Here is a 27,284-nt window from a genome sequence, read left to right as displayed (position 1 = left end):
TATAATTTTATATTTTGTTACAAATTTTTTTAATTATGTAATATGTCTCTTCGTAGGACTGGAACTGCTTTAGCTTTTGGGGCTACGGCTGGTGCTACATTATGTTATGCTACAGATTGGAGAGTAATTGTAGAATATATTCCTTATTATAATGGGAAATTCAAGGAAGAATGAGTTAGCCATTGAGATGTCATTAGTTCAAACTAAATTCTAAATATTTATTAATATTATATTTTATTCAATATTTCTTTAATAAATCGTAATTACAAATACGAAAAGTGGTATTTATTAATTTATTTTGGGCTGGGGTTGAGATATTTCTATGATACTACATATAATCCGAATTTGAGGTTAGAACATTATTTACTACTGTAATTACACTGACGTTCAGTGCCGGATTTAGCTAACACGAGGCCTAGTGTGAAATATTTTTGTGATGACTCATTTACAACGATTAAACTCCCTTCTTTTTTGTGAAGGTTGTCAAATTGGTAGTTAATTTGTTTAAAATAAATAACATTGTCGTGATCTATCTAAATATTGGCGAAAAACACGTGTCACTAGAAGGCACTGAATTTGGCTTCTATAGCTGTAAACAATTTAATTTGTAAGGGTGTTTGATGATGTTTAGTTTTTTTATGTGTTTTTAGTGATTTTGGTAAGATTTTCTCTATTTGTGTAATTTCCTAGATGTGTTTGTGTGCTAAGAACAAAAAGTCAAATACAACTTTTTAGAAACACTAAATAATTTAACGATTTCATTAGAAATATACTATAATACAGTTATTGTCGAAATTAGGAATAGAGTTGAGAAGTTATTGGAAAAAATTATCGAGTTCTATGCAATATACACTAGCCGACATTAAAACGGGTCGTTAGTGATTAAAAATCTCGTTTGATCACATTTTGTTAACACCAAATACCTTAACAAACATACTGCAATATTAACTAAAAGTTGGATGCAATTTTTTTATGTAAAACGTAAATTATCAACTTATTTTCTTAATTGCGGAAAAGTAACTTAACAATAACATAATCTGGTTCCTAAAATAACAAAAATTTTGGTGTCGATTAGCAACAAGGAAAGATTTGAAAAAAAAAAATACCTTTAAACGAAGAAACAAAAATTTTCCAAAAAAATCGAGTCTTAACAAATTACCATGCCTTAGAATCTCGTAAATACTCGATTTACAGCATGTGATTACCAAAAACTTCTCCACTCGCCTTTTTGTATATTACTTTCCAAACACCCCTTGTAAAATTCAAAGTTTACAAATCCACTGCACGTTCACAATAAAAAAATGTTCTTAGGGCTTAGTAAATCACCGATTATTTATTTAGAAATAAATTTTCACATTAAAATCGTAGTTTGAGTTTCAACTTTCATTTTCGGTTACAAATTCGATATTATAAAGAATACGTATCTGTATTAAAACCATTAAATTGGTGTCTACAGACGTCAGGTTTAACTTCTCACCCTCATTAGATCACAATTAATCTGAATAATGCAGTTAACCATTGGAAATGCATTTGTTTATGTAAGTACGGGACGAAGAAATTTCAATTAACATTTTCTATTGTTTATAAAACAAAAAAATAGTCCGTATTTTAACTTTATTGTTCACCTCTATTGAAGTTTGAAAGAAAATCAATAGATGCCGCCCACTTCGTATATAAATACGTTGAAAACAAATAATTTTTTGTAGGTAACTGTATTTTAGTAGTTAATAATCTAATCTTAAAGTTCGTATACTAGTTAATAGATGGCATAAGTATTTACAGTGGCCGCCATGTTTAACCTAAACTACGATACAAAATAAATAATTTTCGTATTATTTTTCCAGTTAAAAATACTACTGACCTCTTGAAAAGTGTTTGAGGATAAAAATTACGATTTTATGAGCGTTATCATCAGAATAAATGCTAAATCAGCCGAGTTTGGGTTAAAAATGGCGATCACTCTCATATATCAACACTGCTTCTATCAACAACTCGAATTTGAAAAAAAAATGTCGATAAATTTGACACTATGCACGGCAAAATTAAAATTAATCGTAGCCCATGTAAAATTATCTTTGTTTAAGCCCTAACAACAAGTTCCAAAAGTTTGAATGGTTTGCAATACGTATATTTTGAAAAAATTATTTCGATTCGTTATTTTTTTAAAATATCTCAAAAACTATTGGATCAACGAAAACATTTTTTTGTAACTAAAATCTAGCTTTTATTTTACTGAACATTTTGCATTTTTTAAAACTTATGTAGCTTGAAAATTAAACGAGATATAAGCGTTTAAAGAATTGATTTCAATGCTGAGGGAGAGTCTTTTTTACCCTTTAACATCAAAATTCTCAGAAGAAAAGGGTTGCAACTATCATGGTTTTGTAGCTTATGAAATTCCCTACAAAATGATGTATAGATCAATGCAAAAATCTTAAATGGAAGCCGAGTTATTATTAAAAAACCGAATACTTTCTAGAGATAATGCTGGAAAATCAAGAAACGTCTAAATTTTGATCTGTTTGGAGTATTTATTTGGTGGTTGCATTATTAAAAATATTAAAAGTGAGCTGTAAAATATCAAAATATTGAAGTTACGATACAAAACAATCAACATTTAGTATTTTTGAACCAATTATAGCTTTAATTCATTAGTTTTCAATTTATTGGGGTAAGGGGTGATTTTCACCCCTTAAAAATAAAAAGAATACTTTGCGATTAAGTCAGGTTTGAAGAAGAGGGTAAGATGAACTTAATTCCAAATTTTCAAGAAGATCGATGAAAGTTTCGGTGGATTTTAAGCTTGAATGACTGTACTGAACTACATTTTTAAATCTTCAAAGCGTCTGACGGGCTTAGTCCGCCACTGATTGAATACAGGAACGACGAATATAACTAATAATATTATTTATTATAAAGAAAATGTTTGCAAACAAATAGTGGTACTAAAAATGTTATTAAAAAATTTAGTTACATCGTATATAAACGAAAAAAAATAATAACTAAATCTTGATTTCAAATTAATATTACTAAAATGGCACATGTTTTTAATAACTTCGTACACGTGTATACCAGGACTTGAAGTATCTATAGTTTGATTCAAAGCGATAATTATGTAATCATTTGGTAATTTATACAATTTCTGTCCTTGATTTAATAACAATAATAAACTTGTGATCATATCTTTCGACATTTTGTGCTTATTAAAATTTCCTATGAAACTTATTTCTATGCTCAATCGATCATAACAGTTTCTCACGTCCCATCCTCTACCGACGTAAATAGTCCCATCGGTGGATATTAAAAAATTTTCACAAATATTTTTATAACCTAAACTGATTATTTCGTATTGTTGATACGATTTTAATATCTTCGAACAGTCGTCGAAGTTGTCGCAGGTTTTGGTTTGCGTATCGCCGATTATTACCAGTCCCACGGGAAGCGGATTTACGTCAAATTCAATTCCGTTTTCTTCGCCCCATTGATCGATGTAATAAATCGAATAATTTCCTAGTTTTTTGTATATACTAGTGTCGTAAGGAAGTTTGCGTTGGATTTTATTCTCCGAAACTACTCCGAGGTATAAACACAGGGCGCAGCTTGTTAATATAGTCGACATTAAAAGTCTCGACAAAATTTTTTTGACGTCCGGGTAGAATTTTATGTAGACTTTATAGAGTTTGAGGATGCATCCTGAAAAGTGAATAAAAATAACGTTAAAAATAATAAAAGTTTCCTAATTTATATTTTGGGTATGCCGGGTGTCCCACGACGAATTAAAATTATCTGTATATATGACAAAATACTCAATAGTTAAATCATGAAAATTTCTACGTTTGCGTTTTCGGATACGATCTACTTTAAATCGACTGTAACTTTGTTATTTTCAATGGAACACCCTATATATTAATACATTTTTGAAATCTGCGTAAAATTTTAGTATATTTTTGTCTGAAAACTTTTTTCAAAAAAATGCATACTTTTCGAGTTGTTAATTTTTTTGTAAAAAATTTGGCAGTTGCAAACTCTTATAAATTATTTTTTCACGATGACACCATTAAAAATATGAAAATGGTTTCTGTTCGGTTGCATTTAGCAAGGTCAGACGTATTTGAATCTATATTGAATAATTTTTCATTTTATACAGGGTATGTATAAAAAGTATTCAAAGTTTAACTTCATAAATATCAATTTAGACTACACCTGCATATCTAAAAATTTACAGAAAACATTTAATATCTGGATAACGGTAAGGTTTAGCTATAGAAAAATATACATTTATTTTCCTTATTTTTCACCCCTGAATACATTAAAATAGAAAAAACCGGGTGGTTAAATTTAAAAAATTGAAGAAATTTGATATTTCTGAAGTTAAACTTTGAACACTTTTTATACGCACCCTGTATGCAATCAAAAATTTTTTAACATAGATTCCAATACATCTGACCTTGCTAAAAGTAACCAAATAGAAACCATTTTTATATCCTTTAGGGTATCTTCGTAAAAAAATGATTTAAAAGGCTCTGCAACCGTCAAATTTTTTACAAAAAAGTTAATAACTCGAAAAGTATGCATTTTTCAGAAAAAGTTTTCAGACAAAAGTATACTAAAATTTTAAGTTAATTTAAAAAATATATCAATATATAGGGTGTTCTATTTAAAATAACAAAGTTATAGTCGACTTCCTGAAGAACCGGAAGTCGGCCATCTTTGAAAATATTTTAGTTAAAAAGATCGTATCCGAAAACCCAAAGGTAGAAATTTTCATGATTTTACTATAAGTATTTTGCTATATACAGATAGTTTTAACTCATCGTGGGACACCCTATACAGAATATTAATTTTCCAAATGTTAAAATCACGATATCTCAAAAACGACTAGTCGTGCGAAGAAAATGTTTGAATGATTTTTGTAGATAATTACATTATCTACAACTTTTGTTTATCCTATTTTCACGATAAAACTTACCGTGTTTAGAAAAAATTGGAAAAAACCTCAACGTCGTACTTTTGACCATGAAAAAAATTATTTGCACACGTAGGATCCACAGGGAAGTTTGTCATTTCGTTTTCAGTACTATAGTAATTTTGATTAAGTCGAATATCTATTTCGTAATTTTATATCGACGCCTGGATTTTAGAAATTTATTAATCACGAACTTTCAGAAGATGATTTTCATAAAGGAAATTCAAATACAAACTTTTTGATAGTACTGATTGCTATTGGGCTTGGGAAAACCCCTACTGGATTCAGACAAAACACAACAGCGATAATCTCTCGTGAATTTACTTGTTTATATAGCGAGTGTTGAAATACAAAGCAGTTAGAGCAGCGCCTGAAGCGTAAATTGCGAGCGGATACTCCGGCTTTCAGCCTTGAGGGAGATTTACTCAGAAATAGTAGTTCCAACGAAAAAATTATCACATACCTTTTTTGTAGAAAATTTAGTGCTCTACATTTTTTATTTGGGCTGTTTTTTTCGAATTCCTCCTAGTTTTCGAGTTATTCGCGTTTAAAAATTACAAGTTCCAAAATTTTGAAAACCAGTGAACTTAATTTTATTAGGTTTATTCAGTAACCTAATACCTTTATGAATCTAGAAAATCATAATTTAATTTCGGGTTTAATCCCATTTTACCTGTACTAATACGAAACAATCATTTATTTGTAAATTGCGAGTGGATGCTCGAGCTTTCGGCGTTGAGGAAGATTTACTCAAAAATAGTAGTTCGAACGAAAAAATTACCACATACCTTTTTTGTAGAAAATTTAGTGCTCTACATTTTTTATTCGGGTTGTTTTTTTCGAATTCCTCCTAGTTTTCGAGTTATTCGCGTTCCAAAATTTCGAAAACTCGTGCCAGTAAATTTGTTGTTAGTGTTATTTAATAATCGAAAACTTCTGAAAATCTAGAAAATCAGAAGTGCCCGATTTAATTCCTGGTTTAATCCTATTTTTTCGAATACCAATAATAGGGAAAACTTGGAACCTAATATTCGGTTCCAATAGGATAGAAGGTAAAATAAAATAAATTATTTCACGTATTTCGAAAATCAAATTTTGTACTTATTATAAATGTTGAGCTTTACTTTATTATAAATCTATAAACAGGGTGGTACGAGATTTGATGTAAAAAATTCGCCAGTGAGTAGATTACATGAAAATAATGCTCGTTACTGAATTATAGGTTTTTAAAGTTGCGAATTCAGAACTTAACATTCAAGTATATTTTCTAAATTATACATTCGAAAACTATCTGTAAACCAGGTTCATGCCCAATGGTTAACAATCCATAAATTTTACAGGGACAAACTGTATATTCTAAATATACCAAAAATGAATATTTCAATGTATTTTTTAACAAAAAATTAGTATTTGTTATAAATAACATCGATAAAATTTATGGTTTAAGAGATATATAGATTTTTAGTAACATTTTGAAGAGAATCATCATAAATAGTAATTATTTATTAAAAATACTTACAGGAAGTATTAAAACACAATTGCTATCTTTAGATTGTACAGGTTGTCCCCGTAAAAGATAATCAAAGTGCGGGCTTCACGACATCTAATCATTACTTCTGAATAGATTCGCCTTGTATTTTAAGTAGAAATAATTTGCTTGTAATAATTTATGTTTTAATAAAACACAATTAAACTTATTTATGCATATATTTACAAAATAATTATTTGCGTTAAAAATTCTGATGAAAATACGTATTTCGATCATAATGATAATCTTGCCAAGTAGCAATTTCTTTAAACACATTCCTCCCAGGACTATCCGTACCTTTTAGAGTTTGATTATGACTTAACAAAGAATAATTTTTCGAGATCTGATTGGTAGCTAAACCGTAATCTATAATTAGTTTAGTAGCAGCGATCATACATTCGTAATATTGATCGAAAAAGAAATTTCCATGAAGAGCTATATCGATAGATAAACTCAAATTTTCACCTAATTTACTAAACCCCCTTCCTACGTAAACGTTTCCGTCCCCACCTACGAGAAAATTATAAGAAATGTCACTGAAATTTTTCGCCATATCCCTTTTTTGAATGTTCTTCGTCATATATTTACATTTCGATTCGTTCTCGCAAAAATAAAGTTCGGTATGTTTTATAATAACGTACTGTATAGGTTTTTGGCGCGATTTTGTAGCAGTCGGATTCACACCTCCCCAATCAGATCTAGAGAAAACTTCCACCGGACAATCGCAAAAAGATTCGTTGTTGTTTGAATAACTGTTGTTCTGATCGGATTCGGTATTTACTTGTTCCAATACAGTCATTATGAGAAAAACCGTCACTAATACACAACTTATCCACGAAATACCGTATTTTTTCAAATTCAACTTGAATTCCAACAACTTCTCTTTTACGTAATTCGAGTATTCAACGTCGTAGGTGTAGTTGAAACCTGCAAAAAAATTATAATTAACAGAAAACATATCGATACGAATAGGTAAAAAAAATACGTTTTGTTCGAAAACTATGAGTTAATCCGCTCAGAATATTCGGAAACTAACCCGGATCATGTTCGGATCGGATCGATCGTAGTTAGAGTTTTAATAGGTCGCAGTACATTACAAACAATACTTACCAAAATTATTATCGCTAAATACAAAAACTGACGATTCAACGTACTTTATGACACACCACGCAACGTACTACACGTGTGCTTTTCAATCGATAAATTATTAGAGCGCAGAAGCGGTAATTAGTAGTCGACTTTCGTCGTTTGCGATCGGGTACGATCGTTTACAAAACGTAAAAAGCCTAACAAAAGCCGGATACTGTTTAATATGGCGAGACAAGCATTCAAAAGGCAACAAAAGTCAACTCGAAATCTAAAATCAAGTCAAACTGTTAAACCACTCTGATGAGAGGTAATAACGTCGAAACTAGTCGATACAAACATTTCTTTGCAATTGCGAGCCGTTGGGGACAAAAATATCGATTTACATGACGCTTTTCAGAGGAGATGTAATTCAATATTCGTCGTGGCTTAGCCAGGAAAGTAATTGTTGTCTCTTTTGAAGATATACAGAATACATTTTCGAAATTGTTTCAAAGGTGAATAGTAGACTTTCGTAGTCTACTATCGGGTACCATCGTTTACAAAACGTAAAAAGCCTAACAAAAGCCGGATACTGTTTAATATGGCGAGACACGCAATCAAAAGGCAACAAATCAACTCGAAATCTATAATCAAGTCAAACTGTTAAACCACTCTGATGAGACGTAATAATGTCGAAACTATCGTTGATGATGCACGAACGGTATGACACGTGGTACCGTCCTGATAAAACCATATGTCGTCATAGCCCTTCAATGAGGCAAAATAAACTGTATTATTATAGAACTGTTACTGCAAAATCAACAGGTTACTCAATAATCCAATTAGTAAATTCTGTTCGCTGTTCATGGTCTACTGGAACAGTTGGTGAGTCAGTTGGATTTTGTAGATAGATCTTTAATGAGAAGAGTACCTTTTGGAATGTTTAATTCTTGTCCCCAAGGGCGAATTGACGTCTGAGGTCTTTTTGAAGTTTGTTCTGAATAACCTCTACGAGCTTATGTGTTTATATTTGATAATACTCGTTAATTTACGGTGTTCACTAACTACTAACGGTCAAATTGTGATCTGTCACGTCATAATCATGTGACATTATGGCTGTCAAACATGGTGCGCAATTCAAATTTTGCGTTCTTATTGAATACACCCTTTTGGATTTTTAGTATCCATACACAGCTCCCTAATATATTCCTCCAAAGGAATTATTAGTTTTCTTTGCAGCTCATTCTCAATTCTATTTTTATGGAAGTGTCCTCCATTTTGTTGTTTATCACAGCCAACTTAGTATAACTAAAAATGATCTTGAAGTCTGTGAATCTTCACGAATCCTCAGTCCTTTCATATACTTCTGACTTTTTCTTGTTTTAACAGCTGTTTTATAGACGTTGCATGTTGTATCTTCCACAGATTTTTAAATTTTCTTCTGTTTCTATAATTAAGTTTAGCTCTTGGTGGACCTGGTGGATCTCATACATTGTTGTTTGCTTCAGGCTGATGTTCTGCTGGGGTTGGAGCTTCTTACGATGACTCCTGGTACCCCAAAACAACAAGATAGGGTTGAAAATATTTTATTACGCTAGATGTTTGAAATAATTTCTTTTTTTAAATAAATGTACGGAATTTATTTTATCGTTTAAAGTAGTTAAACATCGAGTACAAAGTGTATATACACACATAAACGTAACGCTGATAAGATCCACTCAACGGAACCGTTTTTTTTGCAATGTTTTTGAAATTTCTTGTTTTTATTCCAATATTTTAGTTATAATTTTGATACGTATTAATTTGAAGTGTGTACGTTACATAGATACATATTATTAAAATAATTGTTGATAATAATAATGGGTATGGCTTTCGTGGTATGAATAGAAAGATAAATAGAATTTTAATAGATAAAATATATCTCCACCTTTATTTAATACCAATTAACGAAAGGTTTAGATATTTAGATACTAATACAATGACTGCTGGTCTTGAACTTACTAACCAACAACGATTGTGTTAGTATCCACGGTCTTCTAGATGGCTTTCCATTTCCTCGGTGGAATTCCAAAGAATAAGTTGATTGAGACCACGGAATCGGATCACTTCTTACCAATTAACTAATTAACTAATTAACACCCTACCTACACCCCTCTCTTGATAATAGCTCCAAAGTGAGTGCTGAAACGTCGTGAATTTTCAAAATTCTAACCTATTCTTTTGTTCATAATCCAGACGACGGAAACCTTTAATTTCTTATTTCTTAGACCTTTTATGTATGTTTATGTGAATCGTCTTGATTTTAGGTTTTCTCAAAAGAGATCTAAAATCAAGTCGAGCTAAAACTGTTAAACCACTCCGATGAGACGTAATCACGTCGAAACTAGTCGTTACAAACATTTCTTTGCAATTGCGAGCCGTTGGGGACAAAAAGATCGATTTAGTAGAAATATAATTCAATATTCGTCGAGGCTTATCCAGGTAAGTAGTTGTTGTCTCCTTTGAAGAAATGCAGAATAAATTTTCGAAATTGTTTCAGAGGTAAATAGTAGACGAGGTTAATTAACGATCTAATAGATAGAAATGAAAAACAGATTCATATTAAATGAGCAGATGTTAGTTTAAGCTTATATATATTTACAGCAATTAGTTGTTAGTAAGCGTTAATTATAGAGACAGTAGCCAAATTCTTACCGGCAACGGTTGGCCTATATAATTCCTTCCGTCGTAATGCGGCCATTTTCTCACTTCTACAATCACGTTTACACCAGGACTCAACGTTGGCTTCGTTTGATTATGATTTATCAGTCTGTAATTTTCCGTTAACATATTTTTTTCTAAACCGTATACTAATAACGCTTTGGTGGCGCTTATCATTACCGGAGTGAACGGATCCAATCCGAAGTTTCCTATTATCACCAAATCGATGTTGTTATATCCAGAAGCAGGTTTCGCGTTCCAGCCCCTTCCGACGTACACGTTACCGTCCCCGCCAACCGCGAAATTGAAATAAATATCCGAATAATTTCGATTGGACATATCGTCCGTTTGTATGGTTACTAATTTTTTGACGCACGCTTCGTAATTATCGCAAACGGTGCTAGCGGTGTGTTTGATAATTACGAGATTAACGGGGGTGGGCATGGGGGTTGTCTTCCTAGCCGGTCGACCGCCCCAATCTTTCTTAGAAATTAATCGATGATCTCCTAATGAAATACTATCTGTAACCGACCATTCGTTTGGTTCTTCTTGAGTATTTTTTCTTAATTGAAATACGAGAATCGCAGTGATTCCGGATATTACGAAGAGAAGGAGGATCGTTCCCAAATAATATTTTAAAGGAAATTTTCTTTTCGACGAAAAACTACCGTCTTGTTCTTCTTTTTGAGGTCTCGGTGATTGGTCTATAACAACATAAACAACAAACGTTGAATGAATTTTTTGAATAAATCAAGTGATTGCTCGTACAAAACAAAATTCCCTCATCCCATCTATTTTCGAGAAAATTATAAAATTCCAAGTTTCTAACTTTAAGAAATTAAACTCAGAAAATCAAAAATTTGAAACTCGGGAAAGCGAATTTTGAATAAAATTATAATTAAAAATGAAAATTGTTGGTCAAATAGTTTCCCACGAAGCACAAACCCCAATTAAACTCGAATTTGATCATTTTAAACTGAAGACAGCAAATTTATATCCAAATGAGGGTGGAAAATCCGATTTTTCGAATTGTTTTTATTCTCAAACAATATGAAAAGCATAAAAAAACTATCCATTGATTCCTTATCAGTCAGAGAAGGTTCCCCATTATAATAAAAAAGTAAAATTCATATTTTTCTTTCTTGCCGTTTAAACATCTTTTTTCTTTCAGGGTTATTGTTTAATTATAATATTCAGTTCGGATTCTATCACAACTGAGAGTCAGAAAATTGTCGACGTGGCATTGAACTGTCTCAGAAATAAATTTCTGACATCGACTCAAAAAGATGAACTGAATTACTTGATAACGAAAGCGGAATTTTATGTGCCGCATTTAACGGCTTCGAAATTATCCAAAATCAACAGACGTACCATTTTAGGATTGATCACGGTTATTTCAACTTATTCTATTGTTATTATTCAACTTTTAGACATCGATTATTCAACACGCAAGCAACCCTCTAAACAATAAATTCTTCTTGCGATACGTGTTAACGAAATAAAATATTATGACATAATTTAGATGCTCAGATGATTGTTATTTTGAAACGAATCTTTCTTAACTAAAATAAAGTGAATTTGATTATGAAAATTTGAAATTGCGGATTATTAAAATCCTTAAAAATTTTGTTTGATCCACCCCGTAGGCGTGGATAACTCATTTTATCAATTTATTATTGAAAGACGAGTAAAATGTAAGTACGTTTGGTTTAAACAGGATATCAGACGTCAACTGAGCCCTGTTGATACCCCATTCGTTTTTTTTTCTTCTGGAAAATGAAATTTCAAAGAAAAAACCATAAACTGTCAAATCATGTTTCTTCTAAATAAATTATGTGTCTATTAGAACTTCAATAGTCTTTTATCTGAGGCAAATACCGGTTATTGCCATCTGTTTTTGTCCTACAAGATCTTGAGTAGCTTTCCACAGCAACCCCTTTCCTAATTACTCGATAAATTAAAAATTCATTCACTCTAGTTAATTCAGCAATTATTATCATGATTGAATTATCATATTGCTGAATATTTTCTTTTTTTAAGCATTCTAATATATTTAAAATGACTTGCTAAATTAATTCCAGCATTTTCATTGGTAAACAGTTTGGTAAACAGTGGAGATGATGAGTCCACGAGGACTGACAGTTTGTCAGATTTCTAATTTTAGTCACCACCTTTTAAGGCTGATATCTCGAAAAGGGGCGGGCTGCGAAAATTTTTTTAGAGGAATTTCCCATATTAATCAATCACCTCCTGAATTTTGTCACATGAATTTAGAAACACCCTTCAATCTTTAAATTACCCGATTTTACTCAATTAGAATTTGTTTTTATTGAGAAACAGATTTACGTTGTGCAGTGCAATATCCAATAGTTTTTGTCCTGTTTATAACTATGAATGGGGCTTGTATCCATCACTTTGCATTCGATTAAAAAAAAAACAATCAAAACGATGGACTAAAGAGGGAGGACCGGGTTTAAAGAAGGCAAAGACCGTTCTATCTGTAGCCGAGGTCATGGCGTCGGTTTTTGGGAAAGCGCATCCCAAACACTTGACAGTTTGGAGTTTTGTTAACGAATTTAAATGTCATTAGTAACTACCTTGTTCAAAAGGCAGGTGTAGGGATTAATTTTTGACCAATTCACATACTAAAACGATTAGATTTCGAGTCGATAGGTTGATTGAAAGTAAAATTTGATTAGAATTATTGTTTGTGAACAAACGCGTCAAGTTTATAAAAACGTATTGTATATATATTATTTTTTTTTCTAAAAAATATAGTAACTACGAGATCAGACTTGTATTGTACTAAATCTAAATTGTTTATTCAAACTAATATGATATAAATAAAAATTGTTATCTTTCCACTGTACAGGAAACAATAAAAAATAATTATAGATAAGATACTAACGAAAATATCACATGTCGTTGTTTTTGATATGTTTAGAATTCAATATTATTGAAAATACAGATATTATATCGAATATCTAGATAGAATTTTTATGTTCTACTATTTTGAAACACCCTGCAATCGCAATAACTAGGATACGAAACTTCCCAAATTATGAATGGACGATTTGAAATGGATGGGTCTAATTTTTTAGTCCCCTTCCTACTAGGGCCACAGAAGCGACAAATTTTTTGCATTGAGTGATTTTTTAAGAAAGAATAATATTTCAACAAGATTAAAGTCTCGTGAGTGATTTTTTAAACAATAATATGTTTTTCGATATTTGCACAAGTTTGAGGTCTCGTATTTCCATTACTGCGAGACCTACCAACGTCCTGATTTTTTTTTACAATAAACTAACATTTAAAAATGCTCCACTGAAATTTAAGAACAATCTTCCAATTATTTTGGCGTGAGTGATTTTTTAAACAATAATATGTTTTTCGATATTTGCACAAGTTTGAAGTCTCGTATTTCCATCACTGCGAGACCTACCAACGTCCTGATTTTTTTTTACAATAAACTAACATTTAAAAATGCTCCACTGAAATTTAAGAACAATCTTCCAATTATTTTGGCGTGAGTGGTTTTTTAAACAATAATATGTTTTTCGATATTTGCACAAGTTTGAAGTCTCGTATTTCCATTACTGCGAGACCTACCAACGTCCTGATTTTTTTTTACAAAAAACTAACATTTAAAAACTCTCCACTGAAATTTAAGAACAATCTTCCAATTATTTTGGCGTGAGTGATTTTTTAAACAATAATATGTTTTTCGATATTTGCACAAGTTTGAAGTCTCGTATTTCCATCACTGCGAGACCTACCAACGTCCTGATTTTTTTTTACAATAAACTAACATTTAAAAATGCTCCACTGAAATTTAAAAACAATCTTCCAATTATTTTGGCGTGAGTGATTTTTTAAACAATAATATGTTTTTCGATATTTGCACAAGTTTGATGTCTCGTATTTCCAATACTGCGAGACCTACCAACGTCCTGATTTTTTTTTACAAAAAACTAACATTTAAAAACGCTCCACTGAAATTTAAGAACAATCTTCCAATTATTTTGGCGTGAGTGATTTTTTAAACAATAATATGTTTTTCGATATTTGCACAAGTTTGAAGTCTCGTATTTCCATCACTGCGAGACCTACCAACGTCCTGATTTTTTTTTACAATAAACTAACATTTAAAAACTCTCCACTGAAATTTAAGAACAATCTTCCAATTATTTTGGCGTGAGTGATTTTTTAAACAATAATATGTTTTTCGATATTTGCACAAGTTTGAAGCCTCGTATTTCCATCACTGCGAGACCTACCAACGTCCTGATTTTTTTTTACAAAAAACTAACATTTAAAAACGCTCCACTGAAATTTAAGAACAATCTTCCAATTATTTTGGCGTGAGTGATTTTTTAAACAATAATATGTTTTTCGATATTTGCACAAGTTTGAAGTCTCGTATTTCCATCACTGCGAGACCTACCAACGTCCTGATTTTTTTTTACAATAAACTAACATTTAAAAATGCTCCACTGAAATTTAAAAACAATCTTCCAATTATTTTGGCGTGAGTGATTTTTTAAACAATAATATGTTTTTCGATATTTGCACAAGTTTGATGTCTCGTATTTCCAATACTGCGAGACCTACCAACGTCCTGATTTTTTTTTACAAAAAACTAACATTTAAAAACGCTCCACTGAAATTTAAGAACAATCTTCCAATTATTTTGGCGTGAGTGATTTTTTAAACAATAATATGTTTTTCGATATTTGCACAAGTTTGAAGTCTCGTATTTCCATCACTGCGAGACCTACCAACGTCCTGATTTTTTTTTACAATAAACTAACATTTAAAAATGCTCCACTGAAATTTAAGAACAATCTTCCAATTATTTTGGCGTGAGTGATTTTTTAAACAATAATATGTTTTTCGATATTTGCACAAGTTTGAAGTCTCGTATTTCCATTACTGCGAGACCTACCAACGTCCTGATTTTTTTTTACAAAAAACTAACATTTAAAAACTCTCCACTGAAATTTAAGAACAATCTTCCAATTATTTTGGCGTGAGTGATTTTTTAAACAATAATATGTTTTTCGATATTTGCACAAGTTTGAAGTCTCGTATTTCCATCACTGCGAGACCTACCAACGTCCTGATTTTTTTTTACAATAAACTAACATTTAAAAATGCTCCACTGAAATTTAAAAACAATCTTCCAATTATTTTGGCGTGAGTGATTTTTTAAACAATAATATGTTTTTCGATATTTGCACAAGTTTGATGTCTCGTATTTCCAATACTGCCAGACCTACCAACGTCCTGATTTTTTTTACAAAAAACTAACATTTAAAAACGCTCCACTGAAATTTAAGAACAATCTTTCAATTATTTTGGCGTGAGTGATTTTTTAAACAATAATATGTTTTTCGATATTTGCACAAGTTTGAAGTCTCGTATTTCCATTACTGCGAGACCTACCAACGTCCTGATTTTTTTTTACAAAAAACTAACATTTAAAAACGCTCCACTGAAATTTAAGAACAATCTTTCAATTATTTTGGCGTGAGTGATTTTTTAAACAATAATATGTTTTTCGATATTTGCACAAGTTTGATGTCTAGTATTTCCATTACTGCGAGACCTACCAACGTCCTGATTTTTTTTTACAAAAAACTAACATTTAAAAACACTCCACTGAAATTTAAGAACAATCTTCCAATTATTTAGGCGTGAGTGATTTTTTAAACAATAATATGTTTTTCGATATTTGCACAAGTTTGCTGTCTAGTATTTCCATTACTGCGAGACCTACCAACGTCCTGATTTTTTTTTACAAAAAACTAACATTTAAAAACACTCCACTGAAATTTAAGAACAATCTTCCAATTATTTTGGCGTGAGTGATTTTTTAAACAATAATATGTTTTTCGATATTTGCACAAGTTTGATGTCTAGTATTTCTATTACTGCGAGACCTACCAACGTCCTGATTTTTTTTTACAAAAAACTAACATTTAAAAACGCTCCACTGAAATTTAAGAACAATCTTTCAATTATTTTGGCGTGAGTGATTTTTTAAACAATAATATGTTTTTCGATATTTGCACAAGTTTGATGTCTAGTATTTCCATTACTGCGAGACCTACCAACGTCCTGATTTTTTTTTACAAAAAACTAACATTTAAAAACTCTCCACTGAAATTTAAGAACAATCTTCCAATTATTTTGGCGTGAGTGATTTTTTAAACAATAATATGTTTTTCGATATTTGCACAAGTTTGAAGTCTCGTATTTCCATCACTGCGAGACCTACCAACGTCCTGATTTTTTTTTACAATAAACTAACATTTAAAAATGCTCCACTGAAATTTAAAAACAATCTTCCAATTATTTTGGCGTGAGTGATTTTTTAAACAATAATATGTTTTTCGATATTTGCACAAGTTTGATGTCTCGTATTTCCAATACTGCGAGACCTACCAACGTCCTGATTTTTTTTTACAAAAAACTAACATTTAAAAACGCTCCACTGAAATTTAAGAACAATCTTCCAATTATTTTGGCGTGAGTGATTTTTTAAACAATAATATGTTTTTCGATATTTGCACAAGTTTGAAGTCTCGTATTTCCATCACTGCGAGACCTACCAACGTCCTGATTTTTTTTTACAATAAAATAACATTTAAAAACTCTCCACTGAAATTTAAGAACAATCTTCCAATTATTTTGGCGTGAGTGATTTTTTAAACAATAATATGTTTTTCGATATTTGCACAAGTTTGAAGTCTCGTATTTCCATCACTGCGAGACCTACCAACGTCCTGATTTTTTTTTACAGAAAACTAACATTTAAAAACGCTCCACTGAAATTTAAGAACAATCTTTCAATTATTTTGGCGTGAGTGATTTTTTAAACAATAATATGTTTTTCGATATTTGCACAAGTTTGAAGTCTCGTATTTCCATTACTGCGAGACCTACCAACGTCCTGATTTGTTTTTACAAAAAACTAACATTTAAAAACGCTCCACTGAAATTTGAGAACAATCTTCCAATTATTTTGGCGTGAGTGATTTTTTAAACAATAATATGTTTTTCGATATTTGCACAAGTTTGAAGTCTCGTATTTCCATCACTGCGAGACCTACCAACGTCCTGATTTTTTTTTACAATAAACTAACATTTAAAAATGCTCCACTGAAATTTAAGAACAATCTTCCAATTATTTTGGCGTGAGTGATTTTTTAAACAATAATATGTTTTTCGATATTTGCACAAGTTTGAAGTCTCGTATTTCCATTACTGCGAGACCTACCAACGTCCTGATTTTTTTTTACAAAAAACTAACATTTAAAAACTCTCCACTGAAATTTAAGAACAATCTTCCAATTATTTTGGCGTGAGTGATTTTTTAAACAATAATATGTTTCTCGATATTTGCACAAGTTTGAAGTCTCGTATTTCCATCACTGCGAGACCTACCAACGTCCTGATTTTTTTTTACAATAAACTAACATTTAAAAATGCTCCACTGAAATTTAAAAACAATCTTCCAATTATTTTGGCGTGAGTGATTTTTTAAACAATAATATGTTTTTCGATATTTGCACAAGTTTGATGTCTCGTATTTCCAATACTGCGAGACCTACCAACGTCCTGATTTTTTTTACAAAAAACTAACATTTAAAAACGCTCCACTGAAATTTAAGAACAATCTTTCAATTATTTTGGCGTGAGTGATTTTTTAAACAATAATATGTTTTTCGATATTTGCACAAGTTTGAAGTCTCGTATTTCCATTACTGCGAGACCTACCAACGTCCTGATTTTTTTTTACAAAAAACTAACATTTAAAAACCCTCCACTGAAATTTAAGAACAATCTTTCAATTATTTTGGCGTGAGTGATTTTTTAAACAATAATATGTTTTTCGATATTTGCACAAGTTTGATGTCTCGTATTTCCAATACTGCGAGACGTACCAACGTCCTGATTTTTTTTTACAAAAAACTAACATTTAAAAACGCTCCACTGAAATTTGAGAACAATCTTCCAATTATTTTGGCGTGAGTGATTTTTTAAACAATAATATGTTTTTCGATATTTGCACAAGTTTGAAGTCTCGTATTTCCATCACTGCGAGACCTACCAACGTCCTGATTTTTTTTTACAATAAACTAACATTTAAAAACTCTCCACTGAAATTTAAGAACAATCTTCCAATTATTTTGGCGTGAGTGATTTTTTAAACAATAATATGTTTCTCGATATTTGCACAAGTTTGAAGTCTCGTATTTCCATCACTGCGAGACCTACCAACGTCCTGATTTTTTTTTACAATAAACTAACATTTAAAAATGCTCCACTGAAATTTAAAAACAATCTTCCAATTATTTTGGCGTGAGTGATTTTTTAAACAATAATATGTTTTTCGATATTTGCACAAGTTTGATGTCTCGTATTTCCAATACTGCGAGACCTACCAACGTCCTGATTTTTTTTACAAAAAACTAACATTTAAAAACGCTCCACTGAAATTTAAGAACAATCTTTCAATTATTTTGGCGTGAGTGATTTTTTAAACAATAATATGTTTTTCGATATTTGCACAAGTTTGAAGTCTCGTATTTCCATTACTGCGAGACCTACCAACGTCCTGATTTTTTTTTACAAAAAACTAACATTTAAAAACGCTCCACTGAAATTTAAGAACAATCTTTCAATTATTTTGGCGTGAGTGATTTTTTAAACAATAATATGTTTTTCGATATTTGCACAAGTTTGATGTCTAGTATTTCCATTACTGCGAGACCTACCAACGTCCTGATTTTTTTTTACAAAAAACTAACATTTAAAAACACTCCACTGAAATTTAAGAACAATCTTCCAATTATTTAGGCGTGAGTGATTTTTTAAACAATAATATGTTTTTCGATATTTGCACAAGTTTGAAGTCTCGTATTTCCATCACTGCGAGACCTACCAACGTCCTGATTTTTTTTTACAATAAACTAACATTTAAAAATGCTCCACTGAAATTTAAAAACAATCTTCCAATTATTTTGGCGTGAGTGATTTTTTAAACAATAATATGTTTTTCGATATTTGCACAAGTTTGATGTCTCGTATTTCCAATACTGCGAGACCTACCAACGTCCTGATTTTTTTTACAAAAAACTAACATTTAAAAACGCTCCACTGAAATTTAAGAACAATCTTTCAATTATTTTGGCGTGAGTGATTTTTTAAACAATAATATGTTTTTCGATATTTGCACAAGTTTGAAGTCTCGTATTTCCATTACTGCGAGACCTACCAACGTCCTGATTTTTTTTTACAAAAAACTAACATTTAAAAACGCTCCACTGAAATTTAAGAACAATCTTTCAATTATTTTGGCGTGAGTGATTTTTTAAACAATAATATGTTTTTCGATATTTGCACAAGTTTGATGTCTAGTATTTCCATTACTGCGAGACCTACCAACGTCCTGATTTTTTTTTACAAAAAACTAACATTTAAAAACACTCCACTGAAATTTAAGAACAATCTTCCAATTATTTAGGCGTGAGTGATTTTTTAAACAATAATATGTTTTTCGATATTTGCACAAGTTTGATGTCTAGTATTTCCATTACTGCGAGACCTACCAACGTCCTGATTTTTTTTTACAAAAAACTAACATTTAAAAACACTCCACTGAAATTTAAGAACAATCTTCCAATTATTTTGGCGTGAGTGATTTTTTAAACAATAATATGTTTTTCGATATTTGCACAAGTTTGCTGTCTAGTATTTCCATTACTGCGAGACCTACCAACGTCCTGATTTTTTTTTACAAAAAACTAACATTTGAAAACACTCCACTGAAATTTAAGAACAATCTTCCAATTATTTTGGCGTGAGTGATTTTTTAAACAATAATATGTTTTTCGATATTTGCACAAGTTTGATGTCTAGTATTTCTATTACTGCGAGACCTACCAACGTCCTAATTTTTTTTTACAAAAAACTAACATTTAAAAACGCTCCACTGAAATTTAAGAACAATCTTTCAATTATTTTGGCGTGAGTGATTTTTTAAACAATAATATGTTTTTCGATATTTGCACAAGTTTGATGTCTAGTATTTCCATTACTGCGAGACCTACCAACGTCCTGATTTTTTTTTACAAAAAACTAACATTTAAAAACACTCCACTGAAATTTAAGAACAATCTTCCAATTATTTTGGCGTGAGTGATTTTTTAAACAATAATATGTTTTTCGATATTTGCACAAGTTTGCTGTCTAGTATTTCCATTACTGCGAGACCTACCAACGTCCTGATTTTTTTTTACAAAAAACTAACATTTAAAAACACTCCACTGAAATTTAAGAACAATCTTCCAATTATTTTGGCGTGAGTGATTTTTTAAACAATAATATGTTTTTCGATATTTGCACAAGTTTGATGTCTAGTATTTCTATTACTGCGAGACCTACCAACGTCCTAATTTTTTTTTACAAAAAACTAACATTTAAAAACGCTCCACTGAAATTTAAGAACAATCTTTCAATTATTTTGGCGTGAGTGATTTTTTAAACAATAATATGTTTTTCGATATTTGCACAAGTTTGATGTCTAGTATTTCCATTACTGCGAGACCTACCAACGTCCTGATTTTTTTTTACAAAAAACTAACATTTAAAAACACTCCACTGAAATTTAAGAACAATCTTCCAATTATTTAGGCGTGAGTGATTTTTCAAACAATAATGTGTTTTTCGATATTTGCACAAGTTTGATGTCTAGTATTTCCATTACTGCGAGACCTACCAACGTCCTGATTTTTTTTTACAAAAAACTAACATTTAAAAACACTCCACTGAAATTTAAGAACAATCTTCCAATTATTTTGGCGTGAGTGATTTTTTAAACAATAATATGTTTTTCGATATTTGCACAAGTTTGCTGTCTAGTATTTCCATTACTGCGAGACCTACCAACGTCCTGATTTTTTTTTACAAAAAACTAACATTTAAAAACACTCCACTGAAATTTGAGAACAATCTTCCAATTATTTTGGCGTGAGTGATTTTTTAAACAATAATATGTTTTTCGATATTTGCACAAGTTTGAAGTCTCGTATTACCAATACTGCGAGACCGAATCGCTATCGCTCATATTTTTAGGACCTTTATCTCTATTTTTCACGTTTTTGAACTTGTAGACTGGACTATAATGAACACAACGTACTTTGAAGGTAGTCTCTACTGGCATTTTCAACAAAGTTATCAAAGTTTGTTTTCCAACAATACAGAAATATAATCACGTTTAGCAAAAAGTGTTGATAAGTAAATTTAACAACAGTTTCGATATCCAAAATTCGCAAATTCTAATCGTCCTAATTTTTTTTTATTCTTCGTTTCCTGTACTAATAATGAATAGTAACAAACATCGCTAAAAAAACTTTGAACTTGTAGATAAAGAATTTTTTTTGTATCTTATAAATGTACTCGAACAACCGTGTAATTTTTGAAAGTAAAACATCGAATTTTTCTATGATAACTTACATGATTTATTTCTGAAAGTGCATTCAGTATAATCGTTATTTCTAACACTATCACCACCGGATTGATTTCTGTATCTGTGTCTCGAATTCACTCTAATCAACTTCATATTTCCACGCATTTATTACGATTTTCGGGTAGTCGCACTTTACACTTTACAGACATTAAAATTTCGAACTGCGCCTAAACATATAAACACCAAAATCTAAATTCGTTACATGTTATGATCGCTATGGTATTTTCCAGACTTCGAAAACAATGTTTCAAACAGACGTATATAATTTATGATATTCATATAGACACTCGATTATTATGTTCAAATAAAACAAACTCTAATTAATATTCGATGTTTATTAATTACTTTTATAAGAAAAACTGGTTGTATTACGCAACATGATGGTTTTTTTTCTTTTTAAATATGATTACTGTCATTATCACTCATTGACCATAAGTGGAATTCCATAACCTTTAAACTAAAGATATTGATGATTATAGTTTCTAATTATTTGGTACGGATATGGATCGATCCGGTTGTAGCCCAACTACGTTTTATCGGCCATGTACAATCGCGATACACATACACAGATATGCATACGCGCGATCTCTTTGGCATAATGTGACGTCACGTTGGAATCAAAATGTCAACTTAATGTATGGGGACATCTATTAATAACGTGAGCTCATAATAAGGGAAGCTGTTCAATCGAATTACACCAAATCTCATTTATACCGAAGGGGGCTGTACGAAAATCTCACGTCAACGTCAAAAATATTACAGATATTAATGGATGGAATAGATGGAGCCACCCTCTTCGAAACGAATGGAACAAGCACGAGCTATAATAAATAAAACATAAAAAGGTTTCATTTCAATATGTTAGATTATTTAAGGTTAGGTTATGTTATGTTTAGGTAGGTTTAGGTTAGGTTAGGTTATATTAGGTTATGTTATGTTATGTTTAGGTTTGGGTTTGGGTGTTTATGGGTCTTATTATGTATTTGGAATGTCTAAATAAGGTCGTTGCGTATAAGTGTTATATGTATTGTTAATAAGAACAATATCAATATTTTCTTCTAAGGAAAATGAGCAATAAATGAATTTAGTTAGAGAATATCCATCGTTTTATTGAATCGAAAGTCAAGAATTGCAAAGATAATTATTGTTAGTAATAAAATTTGCCACATACATCATTAGGAGCGTCGGTGCGTTACACGACTGATTCCGCTGTCAGCGTGCGTCGCGCGCTGCTCATTTTTCCAACAAATCCATCGATACCTCATCCAGGAAATCCCAAGTAACTTTCTTAATGTCCAAAAAGTTTACAAATAATAATATACCTAACTTTTGGAAAATCCAAGAACCTTCTACCTGATCTTTGTTCCGAGGCTTTTTGATTCGTGCAGAAATTCATTCTGTCTCGACATCGCGAAGCGATCGGATGTCGGAACACCGAAATCTCAGTAAAACTACGCTGTTTCCGGAGATTTAGCTCGCGCGATTCAATATTTTTGTGTGTATACTTTTGTTGATATATTATAGTAATTTTAAGTTATTGAACTGCCTCTCCACTACCCTTGTTACTAAGATTAGCGCTCACATGGCGGCGATTCAAACAATAAGACAACAAATAAAATTATGAAATTTCTATCAAAAATTTTCTACTTTTAAGTAATCATTGCTGATAAAATATGGAAAATTTTATGGAAAGCGGGGTGAGTACGATTTCCGTGGCCGCGATTTGGCTTAATTAGGCCAAAATAAATCGAAAATGAGGAATGAAATTTCTCGATATCTCGTTTCGTTTTCGAGATATCGATACTTAAAGTTAGTTAGTTCAAAATTCGCTTTATTGAACAGATGGCGGTTAATACTTCGTTTTAAATGAATATTTTATCACTTCAAATTCAATATGAATCTTGTAATTCAATAGACAAAAGATTTTTTATTCAATTTTTATATTATTTACCCTCATACTACAAGATTGAAATTGAAAAAAAAAACAGATTTTTATAACAAAATGAGACATTTTTGGTTGTTTTTCATTATTTAGCTTAGGTTAGGTAACCTAACCTAATTTTTCCAACTTCAAGTATCGATATCTCGAAATCGAAGCGAGATATCGAAAAATGTTATTCTTCATTTTCGATTTATTTTGAATCGATTTCCAACATTGCTTAGTCAAATCCAGACGCCACGGAAATCGTATCTGGAAAGTTGATATGTAGTATAAACACAAATTTTTTTTAGAAACGAAAGTTGTCGTTCAACTAACCTTCACAAGATGAATTCGGTATTTCCGATCGATCTTTAATTCCGATAGGTTGTCCGTCATTTCCTTGATAAATGGTGACGTTGCCGTTGACATTGAACTGAGTCACTGGTCCGATAATAACGTCGTTAGAATTATCAATATTAACGGCGGCATTTTCTAAATTAACTAACTCTCTATTGGAGACACCCACGAACTCGTTGTACACCTCGAGCCCCACGTTATCGCACCCTTTTCGTTCCTCATCTACACTCGAACTATTTTGTCTTTCAATATCCGATTTGATATTCGTCGCGGTAGCACCGATGTCCATTAACGATGGATAAATAAACCTCTGTGACATTGAAAACGTACATCATAACCTCTTCAAAGTGAAAGCATAACTACGGCGCTAATAACGTTTCAATAAAAAATAAAAACTAAGTTGTTATCACGAAATAACGATTTTTTTTTGTAACAAATGAATTAAAAGATATCTCCTCGCCTTGGTTGGAGAATCTACATGTGAATTAGAATTAATTCCATACCCATATTCGACGTTTATCTAGAAATTATAAGTGGGGATCAATAGGCCAGTACTTGGTCTAAAGGAATTGAAATAAAAAATGTCTTTGATTAATTCCAACAACGTACGAAAGAAAAAAAAACGAGAAATGCGTTGATTCTTTTTTTGTTTTATAGATCATACGAATCGAAAAAATATACAGGGTATACCAAGCTTACAAATAAACTTCGGGTTATTTCATATATACGAGTATGGTACTTGATCTGACCTATAGATGACGGTAGTTGTATTAGAAAGTACACGATGAACGCAACGTTGTTCAGTATTTAATTGACAGCCATCAATAGTGAACGTTTTCAGTGGACTTGTAATTTCCATGAAAATGAAAATATTATGCGAATTTAGTGCAACGTTTGAGCGATGAAATCAAGCAAAAATAGTCGCATTTTACTAAGAAAAAAATGTTGTTTCATCAAGACAATGCACCAGGTCACGTATATGTTAATTCAATGCCCAAAATCGATTAATTAAAGTTTGAGTTGCTACAACATACATCCAATTTACCAGATTTACACCTCTCGGACTTGAAAAATAAGCTCGATAGTCGAAGGCTACTTTAAAGACTTTAACGAGGTATCAAACTTATTAAGAAGTGAGATTACGTTAAAAAATTAATAAATTTTTGTTTTCTTTGTTGGGCCAGGTATTTCTGGTACCGCCCTCGTATTTAAAATTCACATTTTTAAATATGGACTAATTGCTCAAATTTTTTGAAGCTTTTCTTACATATACAGAGTCATTCGAGATGTATGCTTAAGATCTACAGCTTACAGTGTGTTTTCTAAAAGAGTGGTTAAAATGGGTGAAAAACGCAAGAATTTTTCATTAGGTAAATTACTTCGATTATTAGATTTTTAGTACACAGTCGAAAAAACTGTTCACTTCTGTATTGCGTGGAACATCTTCAGATTATGCTTGGGAACCAATCTCCAAATGGATGGACGAATTCCCTCTTGTAGAGGATTAGTTGGTTGGTATTTAGCTTTTTGGTCTTGAAGAGGATTCCAAGTTTTTGTGAAGCTGCCTTGGCTAAATCGTCCACATGATTTCCAGCCTCAACACCCAACAAGCGAATTTTAGATGATGGTCCATACAGGATCAAATCATTAGGTGCAGTGCCAGCGTTCTTTGTAAGCATTCAGGGTCTTTGCTGCATCAAACTCTATCATATTGCTACTACCTCACTCCAAACTCTTTCCAAAATCTGACTGAGTTGATTTGAATCACAACATTAATAGGCTATTGGCAACGAAGATATAAATCTGGTTTGCAGTGGAGTAAATCGTTGATGTACAGTAGATGACAAAATGCATCCCCGCGGAACACCAGCTATGATCTCTTAAATTTCTGAGGTGTGTTCATCGATAGCGACCTGGATAAATCTGTTTTTGAGTAAGTTATCTAATATATAGATAGATAGATAGATCTTCACGACTCCCATCTGCTAAGGTCACGATTCTCCTGGGTCGCAATTCTACTAGGTCACGTTTCTACTGGATCATGATTCTATTAGATCACGATTCTACTGGGTGACAATTCTACTGGATCACGATTTTACTGGGTCACGATTCTACTGGGTCACAATTCTACTGGGTGTCGATTCTACTGGGTCACGCTTCTACTAGATCACGATTCTACTGGGTCACAATTCTATTGGATCACAATTCTACTGGGTCACGCTTCTACTAGATCACGATTCTACTGGGTCACAAATCTACTGGATCACAATTCTACTGGATTACGATTCTATTGGATCACAATTCTACTGGGTCACGCTTCTACTAGATCACGATTCTACTGGGTCATGCTTCTACTAGATTACGATTCTTCTGGGTCAAAATTCTACTGGATCACAATTCTACTGGGTCAGGATTCTACTTGGTCACTTATTTTGTGACTCAGTAATACATTTTTCAGTTAAAATCGATGAATTTTATATACGGGGTGCTTTAAGATTTAAGAATATTCTATTACAGAATGTAGTATTGACTGCGACTGTTAAAGTAATTGATGAAAATGATGCGAAAAATGCTGCAAATAAAGCAATTGGTGATAAATCTGAAACTGTTGGGGATGTAAGTGATCTATCCAATTTGGAAGAAAATTCAGAAGATGATTTGTCTGACTTATGTCAACAAGGAAAACCATCCTGATGAATATCGGGATTAACAACTGGTAAAAGTTTATGTCACAGAAGCTAAGATGTTCAAATTTGCTTATGTAGTTAAGGATTTACATGACGACGTAGTAGACGGAGATGATGCTTCGATTGATAATGAAATAACCGCTGAATTGTTGGACTGAAATAGGTAGAGGGAAATCGTCGCCAACGACGACGGGCATTGAATTATTTAGAAGATATAGAACAAAGGATTGCTGTCTGTAAATCGATATCCGAAGCGCAAAAGACAGTGGTTAGGTTAGGTTTTCTTCAAATAAAACACCACGAAGTACTGCGAAGTCGTATATTCATTTTGAAGCGCTGAAACTGGTTCAAACTGTTAATGCGGATCTTGATGTGAACCAATCCGCCGAAGAGGCGACAATGCAACCCCACACTGTGCGAAAAATTACTCAATTGGGGTTGGAGGTGAAGGTAAATTACTGAAATTTTAATGTTAGAAGATAAGTTTTCGAAAATGAGTTGCTTAAAATGAAATATATTCT

The 27,284-nt window shown here is 31.6% G+C and overlaps 1 protein-coding gene across 1 annotated transcript; it reads right to left on the bottom strand.

Annotated features, from left to right (window-relative positions):
• Positions 1-217: 217 nt before the first annotated feature.
• LOC130899618 (uncharacterized) lies at positions 218-24,546 on the bottom strand. Its single transcript, XM_057809686.1, has 6 exons — positions 24,056-24,546; positions 10,257-10,966; positions 7,605-7,671; positions 6,700-7,421; positions 5,588-5,597; positions 218-3,693 (listed from the first exon to the last, which is right to left on the bottom strand). Exons 1-6 carry the CDS (start codon positions 24,393-24,395, stop codon positions 2,912-2,914), a joined length of 2,631 nt encoding a protein of 876 aa, XP_057665669.1. The 5' UTR covers positions 24,396-24,546; the 3' UTR covers positions 218-2,911.
• Between the last annotated feature and the right edge of the window lie 2,738 nt (positions 24,547-27,284).

Source organism: Diorhabda carinulata, chromosome 11, assembly GCF_026250575.1.
Source record: "Diorhabda carinulata isolate Delta chromosome 11, icDioCari1.1, whole genome shotgun sequence".
In the NCBI taxonomy this organism is placed as follows: domain Eukaryota; kingdom Metazoa; phylum Arthropoda; class Insecta; order Coleoptera; family Chrysomelidae; genus Diorhabda; species Diorhabda carinulata.
This window is presented reverse-complemented; position numbering and strand designations above follow the sequence as displayed.

Coding starts and splice junctions, on each gene's coding strand:
- LOC130899618 (XM_057809686.1), bottom strand. CDS start 24,395: ATGTCACAGAGGTTTATTTATCCATCGTTAATGGACATCGGTGCTACC. Junction 7,672..10,256: donor ATATAGGCCAACCGTTGCCG/GTAAGAATTTGG, acceptor GCACACGTGTAG/TACGTTGCGTGGTGTGTCAT. Junction 7,422..7,604: donor ATTTAGCGATAATAATTTTG/GTAAGTATTGTT, acceptor ATTTTTTTGCAG/GTTTCAACTACACCTACGAC.